Source organism: Rana temporaria, chromosome 1 (genome assembly GCF_905171775.1).
Source record: "Rana temporaria chromosome 1, aRanTem1.1, whole genome shotgun sequence".
NCBI classification, from domain to species: Eukaryota; Metazoa; Chordata; class Amphibia; order Anura; family Ranidae; genus Rana; species Rana temporaria.
In genome coordinates this window covers 331,160,729-331,179,643 of record NC_053489.1, presented here as the reverse complement: position 1 = coordinate 331,179,643, position 18,915 = coordinate 331,160,729, and the positions used below count along the sequence as shown (strand labels likewise).

The 18,915-nt window shown below is 42.3% G+C and overlaps 1 protein-coding gene across 1 annotated transcript in view; it reads right to left on the bottom strand.

The window, feature by feature from the left end:
- The window catches only part of GRIN3A (glutamate ionotropic receptor NMDA type subunit 3A), a 463,270-nt gene extending 461,118 nt beyond the window's left edge, over positions 1-2,152 (bottom strand). Inside the window, exon 1 of the mRNA XM_040361003.1 lies at positions 792-2,152. Coding sequence (XP_040216937.1) covers positions 792-1,805 — 1,014 coding nt within the window. The 5' untranslated portion in view covers positions 1,806-2,152. The remainder of the gene's footprint in view (positions 1-791) is intronic.
- Between the last annotated feature and the right edge of the window lie 16,763 nt (positions 2,153-18,915).

The window sequence follows — 18,915 nt, the reverse complement described above, 5'->3', positions numbered from 1 at the left end:
GCACATATGACATATACAGGTGTCAGCCCTATACAGAACTTAGTGTGCTGTCCATGGTGCTGAAAGCACTGATCTAGGAGTGCATATGACCCATACAGGTGACAGCCCTATACAGAACTTAGTGTGCTGTCCATGGTGCTGAAAGCACTGATCTGGGAGTGCATATGACCCATACAGGTGACAGCCCTATACATAACTTAGTGTGCTGTCCATGGTGCTGAAAGCACTGATCTGGGAGTGCATATGACCCATACAGGTGACAGCCCTATACAGAACTTAGTGTGCTGTCCATGGTGCTGAAAGCACTGATCTAGGAGTGCATATGACCCATACAGGTGACAGCCCTATACAGAACTTAGTGTGCTGTCCATGGTGCTGAAAGCACTGATCTGGGAGTGCATATGACCCATACAGGTGACAGCCCTATACATAACTTAGTGTGCTGTCCATGGTGCTGAAAGCACTGATCTGGGAGCACATATGACATATACAGGTGTCAGCCTTATACAGAACTTAGTGCGCTGTCCATGGTGCTGAAAGCACTGATCTGGGAGCGTATATGACATATACAGGTGTCAGCCCTATACAGAACTTAGTGTGCTGTCCATGGTGCTGAAAACACTGATCTGGGAGCGTATATGACACATACAGGTGGAATCCCTGTGTGGAAGCCAGTATGGTGCTGAGAGCATTAATATTGGGGCACATATACCACACCTAAATATATTACCATGGTTAAAGTTTTTAGAAAGCTCATATAAACATTTAAATCAACCAATGCCTTTGCTTACCTCTGATTTTCGGGTAAACTCACTTCTCACAATGCTAACAACAGGTATTTGTAAAGCGGATGATACAAACTCCAACTCCAGCATCTCCCCTTTATTTTGGGGAAAGGCAATGATAGCACTGACTCCTTGGACCACTACAGTATGACACACACTCTGCAGGAAGGACACTGGATCACTACTCCAAGAAGAACTGGATGAGGAGAAGGGGAAGATGGGCAGGTCCCCTAGCCCAGCTTCTATGGCCATCACCACTTCCAGTGACAGATTGTATGGCAGTAGCCCTGGCATCCGATTAAGGTTATCCACTGCCAAAAGCAGCGCTTCCCTGGGAAACAACAATTCATCTCCTCCTCTGTAGCCAATAATACTCCTTGGACCGGGGCTCGACTTTCTTTCCAAAGTCGGGCCAATCAGTTCATGTTTCTCTCCTTCCCTTAACCTGGTGGAGCGTTCCGTCCCCTCTGCCTCATCTGCATCTTGATCACGAACTGTGCCCGTCTTCTGCAGCCCGGTGTCATTTTCAGGCCAAGTTCTGCTGTATTGACTGGTGATGCCCCTTGTCCTCCAGGGCTGGAGCTGGACAGCCCCGATCCGTACAGTGTGTCCAATCCTCTTGAGGATCTGACAGGGCTGAGGGTGAGAAGAAGAACCAGGGACCCTGGCTAGGACCAGGGCACAAGGAATGAGCAGGCAGACCCTGCTTAGCACCAGGCACCACCAACTCAGCCTGCACATCCCTGGCAGGAGAGTCAAAGGAGGGGGAGAAGTAGCAGCTGTGGCTGTACAGTCAGCAGCGAAGTCCTGGGAGAGAGAAGGAAGCTTCCTCTGTAGACGTGTGATGATCACCAGCAGAGCGCACACAATCCCAGCAATAACCTCATTCTCTCCTCTACAAAACTTCTTCTGAGCGTCTCTCTCACTGGACGCCCGTGTGGCTTCTAACAAATAAATCACCCTGGCCGGGGCAAGAAAGATCGGCCACTTCAAGGGCTCTCCTCTCACTCCACAGATCATCACATTGCAGCTCCTCAGACCTTCATCAGCAAACTTCTCCTCTCCAGCTTCGAGATCCACATCCAGCACTCACATCTCAATATATACAGCCAAGGTAAATCCCAGGAGTTTTAGGGTGATCTGGAAAAAAAAATGTATTTTTTTTTTCTTTTCTAGGTTGATAAGACTATTCTTTATTTCTTAAAAGCGAGTGCAATGCAATAGATTATCCATATAGGCGTTGCACATGTCTGAAGATTTTACTGCTAGTCTTAAATGGTCGCTTGGCTGCGCTAAAATACCACTGAAGGAGAGAAATAGCAGCAGCATCGAAGAACAGATCTATGGGATGTGTAGTCTGTGCAAGGTAGAAATGGCAGGTGATAGATGGCTCTGTGAACTACCCGCCCCACAATGCTGCTGCTGCTGTCACCACTCCGCCTCTCATCCTGCTGCAGTAATGAGAGCAGTTTTCAAACAAATGAATGTCGCCTTTAATATGCGGTGTGTACGAAAAGTAAACTGCTACTGTCCTTACATCGGCTTGTGATGTTATAACATGTGTGCGAGGAGGAACAAGTTCAATAACATCTGGCCGATTACCAAACCTGACTCATCTGACATCACCAAATGCCTAAGCGCCCTGATCACACAATATTTTATTCAAATCTGGATTAACTACAGACTACGGAGGGATCTGCAGACTGCAAATAGACATGCAACTAAATGCAAATGAATACTTTTTTACTTATTTTTTATTCTTATTTTATAGTAGCGTTTATACTAATTAGATGTTAGAGCACTGAATTTCGTTATTGTAAAAGGATATCTTTGATCAAAGATGCACTGTCATTTTATAATGTCGGCACTGTAAAAGCAATACAGTAGTTACATTCGATTCTGAAAACCCAATATAAGCTTACTTCTCCTTTCATGTTGAGAGTTATTTTTGATAGCCGTCTCTTTTCCACAACGTCCTGGATTCATTGCAGGCTTCTCCTCTGCTGTTTGTTTTAAAGTGATTGCAAAGTGTCTTTTTTTTTTTTTTTAATAACTAACATGTTCTGTGCAGTGGTTTTGCATAGATCTTCCTCTTCTGGGGTCCCTCTTTGGTGCTACTGGCCCCTCCATTCTGTTGAGTGCCCCCACAGAAAGCAGCTTGCTATGGGGGCACCAGAGTCGAGTTACAGCTCTCTGTGTCTATTTAGACAAGAGCCACAACCCTGTCCCGCCCCCTCTCTCTCCTGATTGGCTGAATGATTTTGATTGACAACAGCTGTAGTCAATCGCGCCACGCTGCTGTCTCAGCCAATGAGCAGGGGAGTCCTGGGCAGCTTAGCCACTCCTGTAACATAGCTGAATAAAGACAGGCTTAGGTAAGTATTAGGGGGCTGAGGTGGTGAGCTGCACACAGAAGTTTTTTTTTTTTTTTATGTTAATGCATAGAATTAGTACAGTGACAGTGCATATTTTTTAGCACTGATAACTGTATTATTGTCACTGGTCCCCAAAAAGTGTCAGTTATGTGTCCGATTTGTCCACCGCAATATTTTTTTTTTTGTTTATAGCGCAAAAAAGAGGTGATAAAATATAATTTAAAAAAAGCTCTATTTGTGGGAAAAAAAGGACAATATTTTGCTTTTGGGAACAGTGTCACACAACTGCACAATTGTCAGGTAAAATAATGCAGTGTGTATCGCAAAAAAAGGGCTGGTCATGGAGGGGGTAAACATTCTGGAGCTGAAGTGGTTAATCTGCATAGGCTAGAAATAATTGAAACATATTGTGGCAATGAATATATCATTTTACATTTTGAAAATAGATACAATTTAAAGCTGAACTTCTGGAAACCTAAAAATCATCCCTTGCAATGGGGCTGCACCCACACTGCAAGAGTTAAACCCCCAACTCGAGAACAATTAAAATAACCACTCTTGTGGTGCCCCCCCACCCCTTCACTGCAAGGGTTAAATTCTTGTTATGTCATGGGGAGAGTTGAAGAGGCTCTATGACTTGCCCTGGTCCATGCTATGGACAGCACTTCAGTCCATGGATGGAGCTTTGCCATAATCTCATACAGTACAGGGACGTTTTAACCCTGTATTGTATGCTGAGCAGGCTGGAGTGTGGCCAGAGCTGATGGCTGCATTGAAAGAAATCTGCTGGAGCAAGGAATAAGATGAATATATATACCTGTATATATATATATATATATATATATATATATATATATATATATATATATATATATATATATATATACCTTAACCACTTCTCGCCCGGTCAATAGTGAATTGACGTCCGGGAAGTGGTTTTGTTATCCTGACTGGACGTCTATTGACGCGCATCACGGCGATCGCGCATCACGATCACGCATCACGGCGATCGGTGATGCGATGTGTCAGTCTGACACACCGCTACACTGATCTCGGTAAAGAACCTCCGGCGGAGGCTCTTTACCACATGATCAGCCATGTGCAACCACGGCTGATCACAATGTAAACAGAAAAAGACGCTGATCGGCTTTTCCTCACTCGCATCTGACAGATGCGAGTAGAGGAGAGCCGATCGGCTGCTCTCCTGACAGGGGGGTATGCGCTGATAGTTTATCAGCACAGCCCCCCCTCGGATCACTGCACAGGACCACCAGCATGCCGCCCAGGACCACCAGGGATGGGCATTCACACTGGACCACCAGGTATGCCCCCTAGATCACCAGGGAATGCCAATCTGTGCCAAGGCAGCTGCCAATCAATGCCCAGGCAGCTGCCAACCAGTGCCCATTCAAAATACCTGCCAGTGCCACCAGGGATACCAATCAGTGCTGCATATCAGTGCCGCATGTCAGTGCCCATGAGTGCCCATCTGTGCCATATATCGATGCCCATCAGTGTCCAGCAGTGCCGCCTATTAGTGCCCATCAATGCCACCCATAAGTACCCACCATTGCAGCCTTTCAGTGCCCATCAGTATCGCCTATCAGTGCCAATCAATGCCCACCAGTGCCACGCATGAGTGCCCATCAGTGCCGCCTATCAATGCCCATCAGTGCTGCATATCAGTGTCACCAAACAGTGCCGCATACCAGTGCCCATCAGTGCCGCATATCAGTGCCCATCGTCAGTGCCCGTCAGTGCCACCCTTATTGGCGCTGCCTCATCGGTGCTGCCTTATCAGTGCCCGTCAGTGCCGCCTTATCAGTGCCCATCACTGAAGGAGAAAACATACTTATTTACAAAATGTTATAACAGAATTTTTTTTTTCAAAATTTTCGGTCTTTTTTATTTGTATATCAAAAAATAAATACCCCAGAGGTGATCAAATACCACCAAAAGAAAGCTCTATTTGTGGAAACAAAATGATAAAAATTCTGTTTGGGTACATGACCGTGCAATTGTCATTTAAACAATGACAGCACAGAAAGTTGAAAATTGGCTTGAACAGGAAGGGGCGTAAGTACATGGTATTGAAGTGGTTAATTATCTGCCCCTAGATTAATGACCAATTACCCTTGCAGTTGAGGGGTGTCACGCTGCAAGAGTGATCTTTTAAGGATTTTTCTGGTGTTGTATTTTAATTGCTCGTTTTTGTCTAGGGGACAGAAAAGCACTTTTACTTAGCTGATCTCCACTGCCCTGGCAAACGGCCCTTCTCCATGCTTCGGCAGTGGGCTATTCCCTTGCATCTTCATGTCCAATGAAGAACTATGGACCCCGCATCAGTCTGATAACATCCGACCTTAGACTGTTATAGCATAGGAGATAAGAATCTGTCAGTATAGGAGAGGAGATTCCACAGGTGCAGAAAATCAGTTAAGTCAAATTGCTTTACTAAGTCCCCTAGGCATACACAAGCATTTTACCGCTTATAGTGAGGGCACAGCCCCTCAGCAAGGGAAGATTTTTAGGTTTCCTGGCGTTCAGACAAATGCATAATACCCATAAGTTTGTAAAAATTCCCCCTTAACCACTTGCTGACTGCCTCCTGTACTTTTACGTTGGCAGAATGGCACGGCTGCGCAAAGTACCATATATTTACGTTACTTTGAGTTTCGCTCTGTGCTGGCACACACACGCCCCTTTCGTGAGCTTTGTGACCGTGCCAGCGGGACCCGCGGACTTGATGTCTGCCGCTGTCCTGCGATCAGGTCACAGAACGGAGAGAGGCTAGTGTAAACAATCTCCCCGTTCTGCCTAGTGACAGGACACTGATCGTCTGCTCCCTCTCATCGGGAGCAGCAATCAGTGTCGTGTAACAGTAAGCCCATAGTTAGAACACATCCCTAGGACACACTTAACCCCTTCCTAGCCCCTAGTGGTTAACCCCTTCACTGCCAGTCCCATTTATATAGTACTCAGTGCATTTTCATAGCACTGATCTCTGTATAAATGTGAATGGTCCCAAAAATGCATCAAAAGTGTCCGATGTGTCCACCATAATGTCGCAGTCACGATAAAAATCGCAGATCACCGCCATTACTAGTAAAAAAAAATATTAATAAAAATGCCATAAACTATCACCTATTTTGTAGACGCTATAACTTTGGTGCAAACCAATCAATTAATGCTTATTGCGATTTTTTTACCAAAAATATGTAGAAGAATAAATATCGGCCTAAACTGAGGAAAAAAATGTTTTATATATTTTTGGGGATATTTATTATAGCAAAAAGTAAAAAATATTGTTTTTTTTTCAAAATTGTTGCTCTATTTTTGTTTATAGCACAAACAAATAAAAACCACAGAGGTGATCAAATACCACCAAAAGAAAGCTCTATTTGTGGGAAAAAAAAGAAGTACATTTTGTTTGGGAGCCACGTCGCACGACTGCGCAATTGTCAGTTAAAGCGACGCAGTGCCGAATCGCAAAAAGTGGCCTGATCATTTGGCAGCCAAATCCTCCGGGTCTGAAGTGATTAAATCAGTCTGCCACTACTCTGCGCCCATGGAACCACAAGTATCCCCCTAAGGAACCCCAAGGTTCCATGGAACCATGACTGGGATAGACTGGCCTAAATAACAAAAAAATTAATAAATGCACATTTTGTTTACCTGCAAAAAATGTGCATGTAAGTATTTATTCATTTTTTGTAAAGGTGAACTTAGTCTTTAAAGAGACACTGGCATTGGTTTACTAAAACTGGAGAGTGCAAAATCTGGTGCAGCTCTCCATAGAAACCAATCAGCTTCCAGGTTTTATTGGCCCGGATTCAGGTAGAATTGCCCATTATTTACGGAGGCGCAGGGCAACCTTTTTGCCCTGCGCCCCCGCAAATTTGCTCGGCTGCCCTTGATTCACGGAGCAGAAGCTCCGTGAATTGCGCGGGAGCGCCGGCAAAATGCCCGGCGCTAGAGCACGCAATTTAAATGATCCCGTAGGGGGCAGGAATCATTTAAATTAGGCGCGTTCCCGCGCCGATCATAGCGCGCATGCTCCGTCCGGAAACTTTCCCGACGTGCATTGCGGCAAATGAAGACGCAAGGACACCATTTGCTTCAAAGTGAATGTGAATAACGTCCAGCGCCATTCACAATTCACTTACGCAAAGTACGTAAAATTCAATTCGGGTATACGTAACATGGGCTGCCCCTGCTATTAGCAGGGGCAGCCTTGGGCGAAAACCGCCGTACGTAAACAACGTAAATTGCGTACGCAGGGCTCGCGCAACGTTGTGAATCGGTGTTAGTATGCAATTTGCATACTATACACTGAGCACAACGTGAACGCCACCTAGCGGCCACCGCAAGAATGCAGCCTAAGATATGCGGACTGTTTTCTTAAAATGTAGCTGTGGCCATTTTTTAATTATCTGCTGCTATGTGCAGCCATGGACCAGTTTGAAGAGCTTTTTAATTTATGCTGCATTTTGTGGGGATTAAGGTGGACCTGTCACTTTAGTCAATAGGAACAATAACAACACTGGCAAATGCAATTATGCTTTTGAATAAACAGGGCATCCTTTGTACTGTTGTTAAAAAAGGGTGCTCTGAGGTCCACATCATCTACAGACTAGATATACAGATGACATGACATAACATGACATCCAAGTGCATTGTAGGTGTGTTACAGTATTAAAGTAAAAGTAAAAAGCATCATGGTGAGTGGTTAGCACTTCTGCCTTTGTAGCACTAGGGTCATCGGCAGGGCCACCATCAGGAATTTTGGGACCCCTTACACAGCTTCAGGCATGGGCCCCCTGGAGCAGAGGGGGGGGGGTGTTTGCCACAAATTGAGAACCAGGGGGGTTGCCATGAATAAGGGGGGTGCAAAAATAAAAAACATAAAAAAAGGGGGCACATGGGCCCCTTACAGGTGTACTGCCTGTACCCCCCTGATGGCGGCCCTGGTCATCGGTTGTAATCCTAGATAGGACATTAGCTGCATGACATTTGCACTTTCACGCTGTACTGTCATGGGTTTCTTTCCACACTCCAAAGACATTTTGATAGGTTAGTTGGCCCTAGTATGTGTGTAAACATGTGAGCAGTGCCGGCCCAAGACATTGTGCTGCCTGGGACCAAGAATGAAATGCTGCCCCCCCCCCCCCAGAAAAAAAATCACGCCAACCAAAAGGCCCCCACATTTATTATTTTATATCATGATAACTAAGGGGGACCCGTCATAGCTCTATACATGTATAAGGGAGTATAAAGAGGACCTGTCATGGCTCTATACATGTATATAGAGGACCTGTCATTACTCTTTACATGTAAAGGAATATCAAGAGGACCTGTCATGGCTCTATAAATGTATATTGGAGTATAAAGAGTACTTGACATGGCTCTATACATGTATAAAGGAGTATAATGAGGGCCTGTCATGGCTCTATAGATGTATAAAGAGAACCTGTCATGGCTCTATACATGTATAAAGAGGACCTGTCATGGCTCTATACATGTATATAGAGGACCTGTCGAGACTCTTTACATGTAAAGGAATATAAAGAGGGCATGTCATGGCTCTATACATGCATATAGGCGAATAGAAGGACCTGCCATGGCTCTATACAAGTATCCAGGAGTATAAAGGGACCTGTGAATTGCCGGCGGCCACAATGTCTTTTGTGCAAACTAATGAATGTACACTAATTGTGTTTTTTTTCTTGGTACCAAAAATATGTAGAAGAATACATATTGGCCTAAACTCAAGAAAATTGTTTATTTTTAAAAATTTTGGGGATATTTATTATAGCAAAAAGTTAAAAAAATATATATATATTTATAGCACAAAAAATAAAAACCGCAGAGGTGATCAAATATCACCAAAAGAAAGCTCTATTTGTGGGAAAAAAAGGACATCAATTTTATTTGGGTAGCGGAGCTGGCGGAACGGGCTGGCGGGCATCAGTATGCTGCCCCCCTAAAAGTGCTGCCTGGTACCCATGGTACCACCCGGTCCCATCATAGGGCCGGCCCTGCATGTGAGATAGGGACCTTAGATTGGAAGTTTCGTGAGGGCATGGACTGATGTGAATGTATAATATTTGCAAAGCACTATGTAAATTGTTAGCACAATATAAATGCCAGTAATAAATAACTTGATTATTAGTTTGCTAATCATAAACATAAAAAAAAAAAGCTTTATTTGTCCCTTTTATATCTTAGTACTGCTAATCACCAGCAGTCTCTTTGCAGCTACATCTTGTTTACAAGCGCGTGTTCCAGTGTCAGCTGTGCACCATTATCCTTGACCAACTTTGCGATGGTGACAAAGCTGAACAATGCCAGCACGATGTGTGCAGGCACAGCTGCTTTTGGTCTCCCAACGTGGGTTGAGATGGGGTAGTTGCCACCCCATAACAGAAAGTGCCTGAACAAGAAACCTCATGGCAGGATCACTTTTAGTAAAAGCTGCAGATTTGAAAAGATTGAAAATAACAAGTGATATTTTTTAATACTTCCAGGTGGTTGCACAACTGTGTTGATTGATCACAGTATAAAATAAGCATACTAATGAACTCATGGTTCTATAATGAGATATGGGAAATGTGACCTGTTAATAGTCTTTGTGGATGTCTTGGTTTCTGAAACACAGCTTTACAATGCTGGTTTCCTGCTGTACATATGGCATAACTGAGCTGAAACACAACATTTTGACCTTAGGAATGTTTAATTTCTTATCTACAGTTTTTGATTATTCCGGTTCAATGTAAGTGGGATTAATACTAAATAATTCAGAACTTCAAAACATGCAGTTTCTCTTTGATTCATAATCCTCTTTTTTTTGTGAGTTGCCTGTGCTCTGTACACAGTATAAAGGGTTATGAAGTTATTTGATGAAATGTGTCAATGTTTGTTTGCCAGTGTATCCATGTTGCAGCTGTTTTGTTTGTATACTGATAATGTGGAAAGTTTAATAAATATACCGCACAAATACCCCTTATTTTCTTCTTTACTGGTGGGGAACCTGCAATTCAGTTATGGTCCTTTTGAGGTGAGCAGGTCTCTGAATACTCAAGTGTAATTGTAGCTTGAAGGGTGATTGCTACAGAAGTAACAGATGTCCTGCATTATTTGGCTACTCGATGAGCACATATTGACCTTACTTTGCATTTGATCCTATCTATCTGCTGTGTGCACTCCCTACAGGGAGGGTGAAAGAAAGTTAGGATTGCTGTTTAAATCTGTGTCTCTAGATTTATTTTCTTATCAAGCCTTCCAAGGGTATCAGTAAACAGAAGCATTGTAGTATGTAACTAGCAACTACCTACTGGTCATCTAACCAGAGCATAGTCAAGAACTAGGCAGTTGGATGTGATACAGTCCTCTCCTGTAGAGTCCCCTGTGTGTGTTTTCCTGTAATGATGGGCCAAGCATTATTGATGCCAAACTTGGGTTCAGTATGTCCTGACCCTGCCTGTGAAGTGGTATATCTTTGCAATGTATACAACCTACCACAGCAAATTTGGCATTTAAAAAGTGTGTTTAAAAACTTGCAGACCACCTAACTGTGAAAATATGTAATTTGTTTGATGTAAATACTGGGTTTTGGCTGGATGTTATAAATTGGGTACTTTATTTTCCTTCAGGCACTGGCCTTTCAGACTTTGAGATGGTTCCTGGTCTTACCATACCAATTGGTGAGCCCGGGAATCATTCCAGTGGTGGCTTTCCATAGAGATAAGCGATGGAAAGATGGATGCCACTCATCTCTATTCCCTTGGAGAACTGGAGCGACATCACTTCCAAGTTTTCAGGCCATGTAAACATGGCTTTTTTTTCTTAAAGTGGTTGTAAAGGTTTGGGTTTTTTCACCTTAATGCATCCTATGCATTTAGGTAAAAAAAACTGGCAATGACGGGCCCCCCAGCCTCCCGGTTTTACTTACCTGAGCCCGTTCACCTGCTTAGCTCATCCCTGACATCCTCTTCTCCACTACTTCTCGACGTTGATTGGATAGAGTGATAGCAGCGCAGCCATTGGCTCCCGCTGCTGTCAATCAAATCCAATGATGCGGCCACCGGGGGGCGGGACCGAGACATACACTCTGTGTCTATGGACGCAGAGTGTATGAGAAGGGAGCGTGCCCGCAAGGCAACCCCCTCGGGAAAGAGCTTCCCTAGGGCATTATATATATATTGTGGGGAGCAGGGGTCAAGTCCTGGGGAAAAAAGTGTGGGAACTCCCACCCAAGATCCACTCCTCCACCAAAAAAAAAATGATATGCGTTCCAAGCCTTAACCGTGGTGCGTTCCAGCGGACGAAAATGCCTGTGCGGTATCGTTCCAGGGGTCAAGGATCGTGTGGCGTGAAAAAGATGTGTGGTACCCCCGCGCCTCGACGCGTTTCAAAAACTTAGATTCGTCCTCAGGAAGCTGCCGGTGTACCCCTTGAATGGCTATTTATGCCCTAAATCTTACTGTGTCCAATTGCTTGATTACTCGCGACCGGAAGTGATGTCATCGAAACAGGAAGTGGTCGAAACCGGAACCGGGAGTGATGTCGTCGAAACCGGAAGTGGCGCTAGCGCCATTTTGCAAATGGTAAACAACAGCTGTAGTCTATGCCTGACTACTCGCGACCGGAAGTGATGTCGTCAAAACCGGAAGTGCCGCTATCGCCATTTTACAAATGGTAAACAAGAGCTGTAGTCCAAGCCTGATTACTCACGGCCTGAAATGGCGTCGTCGGCACCGGAAATGCCGCCGGCGCCATTTTGGAACTGGTAAACTACAGCTCTAGTCCATCCAATACAGGAAGTGTCGCCAGCGCCATTTTTGTTGTGGTATGGCAAGTGACTGTGGACAAACCTTACATTCATATGTACCTTTGCTTGACTTAAAAATACTTAGTGTGGTGTGTGACCACCATAACTAAAATAAAATAAAAAATAAAATACAATAAAAATTGTTTTGTGGGTTAATAACTTCATGTGGATGTACTAGTATCGTTTATTCACCCCTGCATCAAACTTTTTAAAATTAGCTTTTTTTATATAATTTTGTTTACTACTATGTATGTATACATGTGTATCTGTTGGGATGAGAAACATTCATATAAAATAAAAATAAAAATAAAAATGAAAATGAAAATAAAAAAATAAAAATAAAATAAAAATAAAAATAAAAATAAAAATAAAAAATAAATAAAAAATAAAAATAAAAATCTGGTTGTTTAATTTTTTATACAAGGACACCGTTATCTATCAAGTACCAAAGGTACACAAGAAGAAAACGAAACCACCGGGTAGGCCAATTATTAGTGGCATTGAGGCCATACACTCTAGGTTGGGGGAGTATCTAGATATTTTCCTTCAACCACTTGCAGCCAAAGGCAAATCCTTCATAAAGGACAGCAAGGATGTGATCAACCAACGCACAAAAATTTAAGTTGATGAATCCACCCTATTGGTAACAATAGACGTGGAGTCCCTGTATACAAATATTAAACAACCAGACGCACTGGCAGCAGTGGCATGGGCCCTTAAACGACAGTCCGAACAGCGCAGGAGTACAAACTGTACGAATACACTTTATCCTTAATTTATGGACAGAAATTGTCTTTGTTTTTGTCTTTATTCATTTGCTTGGCCATGCCTAGCTACAATCACTATCCCCTGAGTGGCTTTTTGACATTGGGTCCACTTTTGTGGACAGGATTAGATTACCTAAATTGCCTAACCATTTACTTGCTGACTTTACAAATATTATTTGGTTTTATAGATATGTTTTAGCAACAATTCTGAACATACTTCATATTCCCCTTTTTCTTGTAGAATTTGCAATTTCGATTACCAACATCATACTGTTGACCACTGATAGTCATTATCTAGTCCTATTTGTTTTTCTAATCCAAGTACGGATGCCTCTCAACAGGCTTGTCTTGAGGCTGCATATTCTTTATATCCCCTTATTGGGTTCTCAATGAGGATAGCTTGAAACTGAGCTTACATCTATTGTCTTCATTTTTCGATCCAGAGTCAGCAGTTAATCTATTATCATTTTGACACCAAGGTGACTCCACTCTTATGCTCATACTTTTGATCTGTGATGGTAACTGATCGCATGTCTGTTTTGTTCTGTTTTGTTGTGCCTCTCTGTTTTCCTTGTCAAGAATATCTTTATTAAATGCAAAAATAAATTGTACATGAAGCATACATTCGTTACAGTAATCAGGTGGTTATTATAACATAAGATTGACTAACAGTATCATCTTTCTTAAACAACAATAAACGGGAATATTTTAGCCATGTTCTGTGTACTATCGCAGGAAGAGTTTAAGTAGTTAACATAGCCAAATATGTAATCCTTACAACTTGTCCTAGTGGCTAGTGGATAATATATCAAAGATAATACGTCCTTATTTAATGTAACCTTACTACCTATCAACTTTAAATTTCTAAAATGTGCTACCTTTTCAAAGTTAACGGTAGATACACAAGGGTACTACCTTATGCAGTATCAGATCAGGAAAAGGAAGAAGGGAAGAAAAGGAAGGAAAATGGGGGGGGGGGGTCAGGTAAGGAAGTCTGCAGGGATGGGCTAGGATCCGTCGTCAAAGCATGAAATGTACAACGGTTATTTTTGTATAGGAAAGCTACCATGGCATCATTACACCTTTATTACAATTTTCTGGTATAGCATATTGTATCCAAGGGTTCCATATTTCTTCAAAGTTGGCGATCGTGTCCGTTTCTAACGCTTCCATTTTGGCGTGCGTCATAGCAATATTTATTCTATTTTTTGTTTCCGTCGTTGATAAAATTGGAGTTTTCCAAGCTTTTGCTATGGTTTGTTTGGCTGCCGTAAAGAGTTGTGTTAGTAGCTTGAAGTGCGTGTGTGTTAGATTGATGGGCTTTAAATTCAGTAGTGCCAATTTAGGGTCTGGAAGTATTCTCAATTTAGTCACCGCATTTACCATCTTGAAAATCTTATCCCAGAATTTCTGTACTATTGGACACGTCCACCAAGTATGAAAATATGTACCTTCGGTGATGCAACCCCTATAGCAATGTCCGGTGCAGTTTGGTGCATATTTAGCTATTCTGCTTGGCACCAGGTACCATCTCATTAATACCTTATAGCCCGCTTCCAATGCTATTATATTCGAGGAAGCCTATTTAGTGTTTCGCCATATTTGATTCCAATCCGAGGTACTAAGTTCTATACCCAGGTCACTCTCCCATTTCTGAACATAAGGAAGCTTTGTTGTGTTATTGTGGGATAGTGACTGCAAGTACAGAACCGAAATTGTACCTCTTACATGTGGATTATCTTTACATATACTTTCAAAAGGTGACATCTGGTTTTTCAGAGCCGAAGAGGTCAGATGTGTTTCCACGAAATTTTTTATTTGGAGGTATCGAAACAATTCTGATTGAGGTATACCGTATTTTTTACATACTGTCGGGAAGGGCATGATACCCGATGAATCCAAAAATTTATAGACATATATACAGTCTTTCCTTACCCATTCCTTGAATGTGTTAGGGAAGATCCATGCCGGATAAAATGTTGGGTTTTTATAAAATGAAAGCAGTGGGTTGAGAGGGGACACCAGTGAATACTTGGATTTATAGCTATCCCATAGTGAGAGAGAATGTTTAATAATTGGATTGCAGATTTTCCCGCGTAGCTTGGGAAGAATCCATAGTAAGTTAGCTGGAGGGATGGGATCACACTCGGTTGCCTCAATCGCTACCCAGAGAGGTGTTTCCTTTTTTGCATGATATTTGGCCAAGGTTGAAATTTGCGCTGCCCTATAGTAGTTTGTAAAATTCGGATATCCTAACCCTCCTTGAGTTTTGGGGAGATGCAAGATTTTCGCCTTTATTCTGGGCCTAGATGTGCCCCATATAAAGGTCGTCATTCTGTTTTGTATTATCCTCAGAAAGTAAGCCGGTATTGGACTCGGGAGCACTCTAAAAAGATACAACAATTTTGGTAATATTGTCATCTTAACTGCGTTGATCCTACCTAACCAGGATAATGGGAGCTGGGACCAGGATTTGAGTAAGTTTGTTATCTGTTTAAGAAGAGGGGGATAATTATAAGAGAATAAATCAGATGTATCAGCCGTTACGTGTGTTCCTAAGTACGGGATGCTCTTATCCGACCATGTAAATGGAAGACCTACTGTGGCTGCACTTAATTCTAGTCTTGAGAGGGATATGTTTAGTGCTACACATTTCTTGGGATTAATGGCTAGACCTGAGAACGTCGCGAATCTATCAAGTATTGGGATGAGATTAGGGCCAGTTACTTGCGGGGAAGAAAGAAATAAAAGAATGTCATCCGCAAATAGGCATAATTTATGTTTATGACCTCCTAATTCTATACCTAGGATAGTGGGGTCTGATCTGATTTTCTGAGCAAGCGGTTCAATAAGGAGGGCAAATAATAACGGGGATAACGGGCAGCCCTGACGTGTTCCTCTTCTGATATCAAATGTGTCAGACTTATATCCTGCGTATTTAACATAAGCTTTAGGGTTATTATAAAGTTCCATAATCCAATTAGTGAAATTAGGGCCAAAGCCCCATTTCTGTAGAGTATATTTTAAATACGCCCAGGAAACAGAATCAAAAGCTTGTTTGATGTCCAGAGAGAGAAAACACGCCGGTATACCCCTTTTCTTTGCTATGTTGGCCAAGAGGCATGCCCTGCGTATATTATCGCCCGCTTGTCTGGATGGCATGAAACCTACTTGATCTCGATTGATTAGAGTACCGATAAAATTGTTAAGGCGGGTAGCTAGTATTTTACCTAATAGTTTTATATCTATGTTAAGCATAGATATGGGACGATAATTGCTACAAAGTGTGTCATCCGAATGTGGTTTGGGAATCATACAAACCGTTGCTAGCAACGTTTCAGGTCTGAAGGTTTTTTGCTCTAGTAAGTTGTTAAATGCCTCTGCCAGTCTGGGTGAAAGTAACTCAGTAAAAGTTTTGAGGTAGTTTGCCGAGAACCCGTCAGGTCCCGGTCTTTTGTTAATTTTGAGTTCCCGAATGGCTAAAGCTACATCCTCTTGCGTAATTGGTTCTTCCAACTGTTCTTTCTGTGATTGACTTATTTGTGGAAGATTAATTTGTGCAAAAAAGGAGTCAGCTTTAGATTCGTCAAATACAGTAGTTTCTGAGTAGAGTTGTTTTAAATGTGAGCTAAACTTTTGAACTATTTTAAGTGGGTTGCTGGAGAGAACCCTGTTGGCAATTTTTAACTTTATGGGTTTAAAAGTCTTATTGAGTGTGTTTAGCGCTCTAGCTAAATATGTCCCTGGTTTATTAGCTTGCTTGTAGAAAGCATGTCTAGATCTATTAAGTGTTCTATTCGCCGAATCGGTTAAGAACAAGTCGTATTCCAGACGTGCTTTGTCCAGCCGAGTTCTATTAGTTTGAGTTTGGCAGTTTTGTAGGGCCAGAAATGCTAAGTTGAATTCTGTTTCCAATTTTCTTGCCATCAGTGCTCGCTCCTTTTTTAAGATCCCTATTTGCCGCTGGAATGCTCCTCTGAGGACTGGCTTATGTGCTTCCCATAATGTAAGTGGGGATATTTCAGGGCTTGCATTGAGTTCTAGATAGTCTTTTAGAGCTTGTTCAATCAATTGCCAATGGGCAGGGTGTTTGAGTATAATTTCAGGAAGATAACAAGTGGGATCATGGTTTTTCGGAATGGTTGATGCCATTGTGGTGTACACCGCATTGTGATCTGACCAAGGGATGGGTATTATATTTGAATATAGTATTTCAGGGACCATACCGATTGTCACAAAAATATGATCAATTCGGCTGAAGGATTGGTGTGGGTTTGAAAAGTATGTGTAGTTACGTTTTGTGGGATTGTGTTCTCTCCACGTGTCTACTAAATTGTATTTGGCTAATAAGTTGGGAAGGGTCCATTTAGCTTGGTGTTTAGGTGTGACATAGGGGGTTTTATCTAAGAATGGAAGAAGGACTTGGTTGGAGTCTCAGCAGATGAGGAGAGTCCCTATTTTATGTGAATTAATTATTTGGAAAAGATGCGATAAGAAGGGTAACGGGTTTAGATTAGGAGCATAATAAGATACTATCGTGATCTCCGTATCTAACACTTGGCCTGTTAATAGTATGTATCTGCCCTCTGGATCTTTGAATTCCGTTTTTAGAGTGAATGGTGTGGTGCGATGAAAAGCGATAAGGGTTCCCCTTTTTTTGACTGAAGCAGAGGCTGAATAGACTTGTGGATAGGAGGGGTTAAAAAATCTAGGAGTCGTGTTCGTAGTAAAGTGAGTTTCCTGTAGGCAAACAATATGGGCTTTTTTGGCCTGAAATGTTCTGAAGGCCTTGGTTCTTTTCTGTGGCACATTCAATCCCTGTACATTTAACGACAATATATTCAATGGTGCCATGGTAGCTTTACTTCTCTGTCCATCTTACCGTAATAAACCGGAGGACATCTGGCCAGCCCAATCCCTGCAGACTTGGGGAAAGAAAAGGAAAAAGGGACTCTGGGGTATTCAACCTTGAAAAGGAAGGGAAACACAGAAAAAATTTGTAAATAAACAGTCAACAATAAACCAATAAAGTTTGTTAGGTTTACCCGTGGCGGGGATGGACTACCCCCGCCAGGGGAAAAGGGGATCCCATCAATCCCCCGCTTAATCTTGCGGGGAACTGAGGAGATCATGGTGGAGCACAGGTTGGTTCTGTGCGGTGGAAAACCGCTGTAAATATGTTCAAGTAAACACCGTCTGAGGTGTTTTTTCTCAACTAAGCTGTTAATAACATTTCGAACAGGATAACACTAACTACTCGCCTTCTGTTGTTTAGGCGAGAGATATGAGAGGGGGTTAACTATCCTTAATTAATTAAATAAAGAGATTGTAGAATTCATTAGCCTATACCAAAGATGTTTTAATTGAATCATGTGTTCCATTGGAATTTTAGGAAAAAATTCCTCAAGTAGGTCCAATAGTTTGGGTAAGATTAGGCTTCTATTGATCAGATATATGTCAGATTGGGTATCTACCTATTGACCATTAAAACAATGCAGATTCTACACACCAAAACTCGCCTTGCGCCTGGACGCTGACTGGGCTACTAGTGCACAAGGTGGTGTAATGTGGTGAAGCAACTTTGGATATTATAACTAGAGGAGGATAAGAGAATGGGTTTTAGAGGTGTCTCTTAGGTACCCGGGGTGTAATTAAATGGTGTGGGATGTCATAAGTCTGAGGGACCCTGCGAATGAAGAGGCAGGCCTTGTCGTTTCCTCCCCCCCCCTCCTCCCCACCCTGAGGTGAGGAGGAGGTGAGGAAATAAAAAGTGGGGGGGAAAGTGGAAAAAAAATGGAAAGTAAGAAAGAATGTGATAAAGGTAGGAGTGCAAGGTAAAAAATGAAAAATAAGAATCGCAATAAGCGGTGAAAATGAGAATAAAATTGGGTCAAAAGAGAAAAATTTAAAAGTAGAAATTAAAAATAAGAGTAAAAAAAATAAAAATAAAAATAAAAAACATCAAGTTCTCAATCCATGCAATCTGTACATCTTTTCTTGTGAAGTGTTCTTGTGACCAGGGGAAGAAGAAATTCATGAGGTCCTCTGGAAGGTGGTCAGTCCATGGTATCCTCTTGGTCTTGGGGTTGAGACACAAATCTTCCTCGTTTGTTTGTGTGATGAGTTCCATTGTTCTTTTCAGGTTGAATGATGCCATT